The sequence below is a fragment of the Rhagoletis pomonella genome, unplaced genomic scaffold (assembly GCF_013731165.1).
Source record: "Rhagoletis pomonella isolate Grant_MI unplaced genomic scaffold, Rhpom_1.0 Rhpom_scaffold_00006, whole genome shotgun sequence".
Lineage (NCBI taxonomy): Eukaryota > Metazoa > Arthropoda > Insecta > Diptera > Tephritidae > Rhagoletis > Rhagoletis pomonella.
Genome location: NW_023458560.1, coordinates 69,138,847 through 69,147,105, shown reverse-complemented (window position 1 = coordinate 69,147,105; position 8,259 = coordinate 69,138,847). Strand labels below are relative to the sequence as shown.

Genomic DNA, 8,259 nt, shown 5'->3' with positions numbered 1-8,259 from the left:
GAGAACATAGAGAGCGATATTATTAACATTTAAACATTTCATTTTTTTTTTTTATGTATAACGCACACATTTAAAACTAAAAACATCATTTAACATACATTTAAAAAAACATAATTAAATATGAAACAAACAGCCGAACTGCGAAGGCTAAAAAGTGCGCGCGAACAAGGAGCCGCTACAGACGAACGAAAAACAAGAAGAGAGTTGAGTAGAGAGAGGGAGCGGCGGCTTTTAAAGAGCGCTCGCTGCACAAATCGCCAACGCTGCGGTCATTAGAAACAACAAAAATAACTACATATATCAAAGAACTAAAAAATAAAAACGGCAATAAGTTTTCGTAGAGCTTTCGATGAGCTTTTGATGAGCTTTCGATGAGCTTTCGATGAGCTTTCAATGAATTCATGAATGAACTTCAAAATCGTTATAAACAAATTCTTTAAAACAAAAACATGAGCCAGCATGAGCTGGCATTTCGAGGCTTAGCTGGTTGTCACACGTTAAATTTTTTTTCGCTTTCACGTTGCTTAATAAGCAGTAATCAGTAATTAGTTAATTAATAATAAAAAATTAGCTTTTTCATAAGCATATACATACATAGATAAAAAATCGTAGCGTATGTTAGTAATAGTACGAGTAACAACAACGAAGAGAATTTGCAAACAAAACGTCACCGACTTTACTGTTAGCTAGTTAGTTTAAAGTGCATAAAAAACTTCTACAAAATTTCGTAAATATTTGCTAAACTTACAACACTGCCACACGCTACTCAATGGATAATTCTCAATCTCATTCTTATAAACCTAAACTCCAATTCTTTTCTTCACTTTTATCATTAATTACTTTTCACATCGGCATTTGGGCTTCACCTTCACCTTCACTTCTTCTAGTAAATATAAACAAAAAATGCTTTGGATCCGTTTGCTTAGTTTCGCACACTTGCTCTATTGATTTGCTTCTTCACGCTTAGTGCGATGGTGCACCATACGATGAGCTAGGCGCTGAAGGTGCCGATGGCGCTGCTGGTGCCCCATAATCGCCCGATGGTGGTGGCGAAATGCTGTTCGGATATGGACCGGTCTCTTCCTTTTGTGTCTTGTAGCGAATGAAGTAAACTTCTGGTTTGCTGGGCTGCGTAGGCGCTGGTGTGGGTATGACAATTTCGGGCTGCTCTTCGGGTTTCTTCACCAACACATAAACCAGTGTCTTCTCTTCGTTTTGTGGGAAGACCGGAATCACTGGCGCTGTTGGGGCGGGTGGTGATGGCGCCTTAATGAAGACGATTTTGTAGTGCTTCTGTGGTGGGGGGAAGACAATGGGTTTTCTGTGTCGGAATGAAAGAGGAGTAGAGAGAAAAAACATTTTGTGATTACTCATATGACATTTTTCTTGAGAACATATTGTAATATAAAATTAGTTTGAAATTGGTAAATAAAGAGAATATTCTTCGAACCGTAGGTTCTTATTCTTAGTTTTTTTTATATAAAGTCATTCAACTCTAGATTTAGTTTTGGGGAGCCCTATTATGCAAAATGAATATGTATATAGAAAGCTTGAAAAAGCTCTACACCATTTTATATCTGGAGTGCATCCACAGCTTAACAAGTATGTATATACTTTTTAGAGCAGTCATGCCCAACGCTGGCAGAACTCCATAAGCAAGTGCCCTGCGCTATGCATGCCTGTTTTAGAGGCTCTATGTAGGGCAAAAGCTTCACCCGTCGTCTTAGATTTAGAAACAGCTACAATTTTCTAAATCAGTGTTGCCTATATCAGCTTCTTCCCCGTAAAACGATTGCTCGTGGCTGGTGACTGGTTTATATAAAATGCATAGAAAGCTTAAAAAGCTCTGCGTGCATGCCCTGGGCGCATGTACAACTTTCGTAGGACCAAAACATCCAATCACGCAGTAGAAAAAAATATAAATGCCGTACCTTGTGTCGTATTGACCAGGTTTTTTCAGTAATTTTCCAAATATTACCCAAGTAATTTTTCTATTACTTTTTAAACACTCCTATTGAAACTCATTTTGCTATATTTTTTACCGAATATGAGATTACGTGTTTCATCTGTAGTAGCAGAAATAAGAATATAAAAAAAAAATTTAAAATAATTTTCTTCCCTATTTACTAAAAAAACTTTGGCATTTGCAATGACCAGGTATTATCTTTTGATTTTCTAAATAGGTTTTAAGTACTTTTTCTAGTGCTTTTTTTAAAAAAATAATTTTATTTACTTTTATTCTAATTTATAGTTTATCTCAGTTTTCTCGTTTAATTTGATCTTATGTATTGGTAAAAAATGGTAGCAGAAAATTAAATAAAAAGGGAGTAAGATTGGTAGTAAAAAAATATAAATGCTTAGGCATGCGAATACGCAAGATTTTTCTGTGATTCTCAAAATTTCTTAAGCACTTCGACTACTCTTTTACAACCACTACATTATTTAAATTTTATTGTAGCAGAAAGAAAAGTGAAAAAGTAGTAATAAATAATCCAAAGTAATTTAAGATTCATAGTAGTAGTATCTGAAACTGGACATTCTTTGGTATATGAAGCCACCGATTTTCATAGCGAATTCAAATACAAATCAAAAGTAATTTTTCTGCTCCTCTTTTGAGACGTTTACGTTGTTGCGTTTACTAACAAACCTACTGACAAAAAGTATCAGAAATTAATTAGTAGTACGAATTAACGTAAATAGTAGTAGATGTGAAAGTGAAAATATTAGTGAGAAAGTTAATAAATCTATTCACTCGCTCTCAAAAATATAAGAACTACTTTTCTACTCCTATTTTGAAGTTCGCTTTCTTATGTTACTGGTCCCGCTTGCTAAAAAAAGTATTAAAAATGAATTAGTAGAAATTAAAGCAAATAGTAGTAGATGTAAAAGTGAAAATAGTAGTGGGAAATTTTAGAAATCTACTAATCCGCTCTAACGAAAATGTTATCGCGCTTGATTTTATTCAATTTCCACCAAATTTATACATTAAATCATATTCACCATTTTTCTTTCATATTTATAACGGACTGCAGATGTCGCAAAGTCACCAGAGAACTTAGATAGATAAGAAGGTGCAAATTTTTGGAACGTAAAATTGTTTGGCTGAAAAATAAATCCATGGAATATCACCACAGCGCGATTAACATTTCAAGAAGAGTTAACAGAGAAAAATGTAAATTTCTGTTATGATAATGTTATATTTGTTGCAAGTGTCTGGCTATGTGTTGCTTGGTTGCAGGTGAATGCAGAAACGTATTCATGTATATTTTTTTATAAAATTAAATAAATTAATATAGTTAAATTATATTAAATGTACTTTTATATTAGTTAGAATTGCTGATTTGCATTTCTGCATGACCATTTGTTAAATATAATTTATTCAGTAGTTAATGTTGCTAAAAACTTAAAAAGCATCTGTTCAAGTTCGCTTCTTGTACGAGTATTATTTTATGTAAATAGTAAAAATGCATGTTAGTTACTAAAAATGATAAACTTGGTTTTTTCACATACTCACTTTAAAGATGGACGCATTAACAAAAAAATTTACAAAGCAATGCACTTGTTAACTTCAAAGTTGTTTTTGACTTTTACTGCAATACTCGTAGATATTATTTGTAAATAATAGTTCTGGAGTCAAATGCAAATCCATTTCCCAGGCATGCGCATATGGATACTTGTAGTACATACAGATGCGATCAACTAATTAGCAACGAAATTCAAAATGATATTGTTTACAAATTATGTTTATTTATTTATTTTTAATAATTTCCTTTAAAATATAATTCAATCTGTAACAGAAACCACAATAATAAAAGTTTAAAAGCTTGCACAAATTGCAAAATAATAAATCAAACTTCAAAAAATTGTTATAAAAATTTCAAAATTTTTAATTAGAATATTTAGAAAATTTTCGGGTATGCAGTATTGCTGTCTAAGTACCACGCACATATATACAAATGTACATATGTACAACTCACGGCAGCATACATACACACACATACATAATTACGCGCATATCCAAATACAACAATAACTATTTCATTCATAAACGCATGCGCATATTTCTCAAGGCCAAGTAAATTCATTCATAAAAACAACCGCAGCACATCTCCCCGCAAATTCATCACCAACAAGCGCAACTTTGTCAATCCGACACAAAAATTCTAAAATCTTAAAATGAAGAAATCTCGGCCAGCCAAGTGAAAAGTGGCAATTATTTCTCTATAACCAGTAAAATAAGTTATCTCGAATCTTGGCAATTTTTGGTAATTTTTGACAAAACACTCTATTTCTCTGTTCCATACCAATATTTCAATCATTAACTAGTATTTTAAAGTGTCATTTTAATAAAAATTAAATAAAAGTGTATGTTTTCTGTAGGAAAATACATTATTTTTTTTTAATAAAATCAAAACTTCTAAAATCACAAACATATGTGGTTTTATCGGAAGTTCACAGATGTAACGTGGCAACTTAGCTCGTTTTCACATTTTTCGGTCCGAAATTGTAAAATTTTTGTCCATGACGCGCCACGATTTTTGTACAGGTGGGTCAATGTGCCTTGAACACCATTTACATATATACAAAAAAATTATTTTATTTATTTTTTAATATTAAAAATTTCTATACTTCAAAGCGTTTATAAAAGTATATTTACATACATATATGCACGGACGATTTTTAATATTTTTCATCCGTAAGCAAATCTTCAGTACCATAAAAGATTCAAACACATCAAAGTACAACCAATGCAATGTCCAAGCTAGTGCTACTCCACTGTACATGTGTATATGAATGTATGCATGTATGCGTTTAAAAAATGTCAATTCCAGTTGGTTTTTAACCCATTTTAGCGGACATAGTTTTTTTGGTTTCAGCTGGTTCCAACTGTTAATGAAGCACAATTTTTATGGTTAATCTTGATGAAAGTTACATGTACCGTCGAGAACATGGTTACATGCAGAATTTTAAATTAATTAGTATTCTTCTCCATATAAAATGTACGAGTATGGCTTTATTAAATGTAAACTTATGCGAAAACCTAAATATTTCGTCAACCAAGGGTTAATTTTGGTGGCGTCGTGGCAATTCGCAGAAATTTATTAATTTGTCTGTGGTTGGTGGACGGCGAGGGGAAGACGAAAGCAGAACAATCGTACATATTTATGCACATATTTACATTTATAAATGCACACATATTTATGCGTTTGTCTTCTTGGACGAATGAAAAATTTCATATATGCATTTTTTTTTTTTTTTAATTGTCATATCCATATTCGATTTTAAATTTTACTATTAGCTTTGTTTAAAATAATATAAATGGATATGTAGGTACAAACGCATGTATAATTTCACATAATCGCTCAAATTTGCCAAAAGTTACTGAAAGCTTTATTGTAAATATTTTCACTAAAATATTAGTTATTGGAATTAAAATTTTATGCGAATCCAATTTTTATTCCCATTTTTAGAAAGCGCAAGTATGTACATATATGTTCGTGCCACAAAAATTATTTAATAAGTAGTTAATTTTAAACACAAATATGTATGTACACTGGCAAAGTGAGTGCATCCTGTTTTTTGTTTAATAATTGCAATGTCTTTTAAGTTAATTTTTTTTTGTTATTTTCGACGGGAATTGCGGTTTTATGCATATAGCAAGTGCAATTTGTAAAAAATAGCGCTATTTTTTTTTTATTTGTTTGCAAACAGTCATGCGCATTTTATTCTACAAGAAATTCACTTTTATTTGGTAAAAAGTGCAAAAAGCCGTCAGCAATAAATAATCATTAAAAATCAACCGGATTTTTTAGCCGCTTAAAACTTGATCTTGTTCCACTAGAATTGAAAAACCGATCTATCTGCGTACTCAAAATTTTTCTAAAAATTCAGTTAAACAGGTCAAAATTTAGACGACAATTCGTTGAATTTTTCTATGTTCTGTGTAAAGTTTGAAAGTTTGACTTATGTAGTTTTAATTAAAGCATGAACCACATTTTTATAAAAAGATAATAAAAAAAAATTAATTGAAAAACATTGCAAATATTAAGCAAAAAACACCATGCACTCACTTTTGATTGCCAGTCTATGTATGCATGTACATATGTGTGTAAACTTTATGCCAAACTATCATTATTTTAAATTGTATTTGCATCTTCATAAAAGGAGAACAAGATAAAAAATTTAACAAAAATTACAAATTAATGAAAATTATGTGAAGATTTACCATATTTTCGTTTATTTGCTCGCAAAGAACATCACATTTCATGTTGCTCAACATTGTATTATGTTATCAACATTAAATTCAACATAATTTCTACATTCCGACTTGAACTTTTCTAACGCTGTTAATTTTTCGTCCGCGAATAGTTTCCACTTTCAATTTGCACCTATCCTCTATCTATCTAAGTTCTCTGGTAGAACGTTCTCTGCTCTAAGGCCAATGATAATGTGACGGCTAGTGGTAATTGTAATGGTAATGGTATTGGTAATGATAATGGCCATGATAACGGAAATAGTAATGGTAATTGTAATGTTAAAGATAAAGATAAATGATAGTGGCATTGGTAAGCGTAATCGTATTGTTGTAATGGTAATAATAGTGGTAATGGTAATGCAAATAGTAGTCATGGTAATGGTGTGGTGTGGGTACTAATCGTGGTAATCAGGGCTATCACAGAATCCATCGTAGCTTTGATTTTCGTGAAATCTACGAAAGTGCTATCACAGAATCCGAATAGCTACGAACGTAAATTCGAAATTCGTAGAGAGCCTTCATTGAATCCGTTCGTAATGAAGATTCGTACAGATACTCTACGACGAGATTATGCTGTCGGAACAAAATTTAAAATCACTCAATCTTAAAAATAGTAGAAGAAAGCTGCATTATTTTTAATATTAAATATTTATTATACTCCAAATTCGTTATAGTTTGAAATAATTCCATATATTTGTGTAAACGTAGACGTAAAATACCAATGCTATACATACATACACGCATTCATCTGCTAGACGCTATTTAATGAATTAATATTTTGCACGAATCGAGGAAATAATAGTTTAGCAACAATTTATTAGGAAATAAACCTAATTACTTTAATATCATAGAAACTTATTTAAAAAAAAAAAAATTTTCTATTTAAAATAATAAAATCTAAGCTAAAATAAACTAAAAAAAAATGTTTATTAAAAAAATAAACAAAAATTAAATAAAAAAAGAAAAAAAATCTCCAGTGCCCCACGACTCGCACTCGAACTCAGCTCTCTCAATTGGCAGTCTACTGCTTTGCACACTCAGCCATTGCGCCTGATTGGGCACCCTGAGCAAAATGGCATACATAAATGTCTGTTGTTTCCTTTGCACTAACTGATTTCGAATCAGCATTCGAAGCTGGCAACGATATTTTCGAGTTCACTCGGATTCAGTGATAGCAATTTTTTCGTATTCATAGCGGGCATTCGGATTCGTAGATTTTCTACGATGGATTCCGTGATAGCTCTGAATAGTGATGGCGTTGGTTGTGGTAATGAGGAGGTTTGTTTCCTTTCAACAACAATATAAGTATTTTCCATCAAAATGCATACCTTCCACTAATCTTTCGATTTCGCGCCGACTTTGTACGCTGCAACATGTTTCCGCTTATTTTTCAGTCCTTTTCAAAGTCATCTAACTTACTGTAGGCACTCAATAGCAAAGAGCGTTGCGCCGCGATCTCCATAAAATGATGGACTATATTGTTCTAATTTATGGCATCAAAATCGTCGCTGAGCTGCAATAAAAAAAAAGAAGAGTGTTAAAAAAAAAATTCTTTAGTGGAATGTCAATTCACAAGAATCTGGAATTTGATAAAAGATAAGAGCAATGCTAAACAAGCAGCAAATGTGTTATATATGTATGTATATATACAGACATAGGTACATACATATTTATGACCAAGGCATAAGCGAACAGTGAGCAATGAGCAATGCAGAATGAATAACTCTACAAGGCAGTATTTTTTAATTAAAATGCAAAAAGCTTGTCACACATTGGTCGACTTTGATTCGGTTGACGATAAACCAAAAAAAAAGAGAAAAAAAAACAGACGTAAAAGTGTGGATACTCCCATACACATGTCAAACGAAATAGTAGTATTTGGAGCAATAAATGGCGGCAGCATGCGTGAATGGCTTTTCAATTTGTTTTTACGTTTCTTTTTCGGTATCAGTGGGGAAAACCCGCCTTTCTTCCAAGTACTTTTGTAAAAGAAGATTTGCACC

At 32.0% G+C, this 8,259-nt stretch overlaps 1 protein-coding gene across 1 annotated transcript; it reads right to left on the bottom strand.

Annotated features, from left to right (window-relative positions):
- Positions 1-19: 19 nt before the first annotated feature.
- On the bottom strand, positions 20-7,765 carry LOC118741203 (formin-like protein 14). Its single transcript, XM_036473093.1, has 2 exons — positions 7,585-7,765; positions 20-1,321 (listed from the first exon to the last, which is right to left on the bottom strand). The coding sequence occupies exons 1-2, from the start codon at positions 7,629-7,631 to the stop codon at positions 964-966; spliced, it is 405 nt and encodes a 134-aa protein (XP_036328986.1). The 5' UTR covers positions 7,632-7,765; the 3' UTR covers positions 20-963.
- Between the last annotated feature and the right edge of the window lie 494 nt (positions 7,766-8,259).

What these genes read in the sequence shown, in the direction of transcription:
- LOC118741203 (XM_036473093.1), bottom strand. Translation starts at nt 7,631, where the DNA reads ATGTTGCAGCGTACAAAGTCGGCGCGAAATCGAAAGATTAGTGGAAG. An exon ending in AATCGAAAGATTAGTGGAAG is followed by an intron (nt 1,322 to 7,584) that starts GTATGCATTTTG and finishes ATTCCGACACAG; the next exon opens with AAAACCCATTGTCTTCCCCC.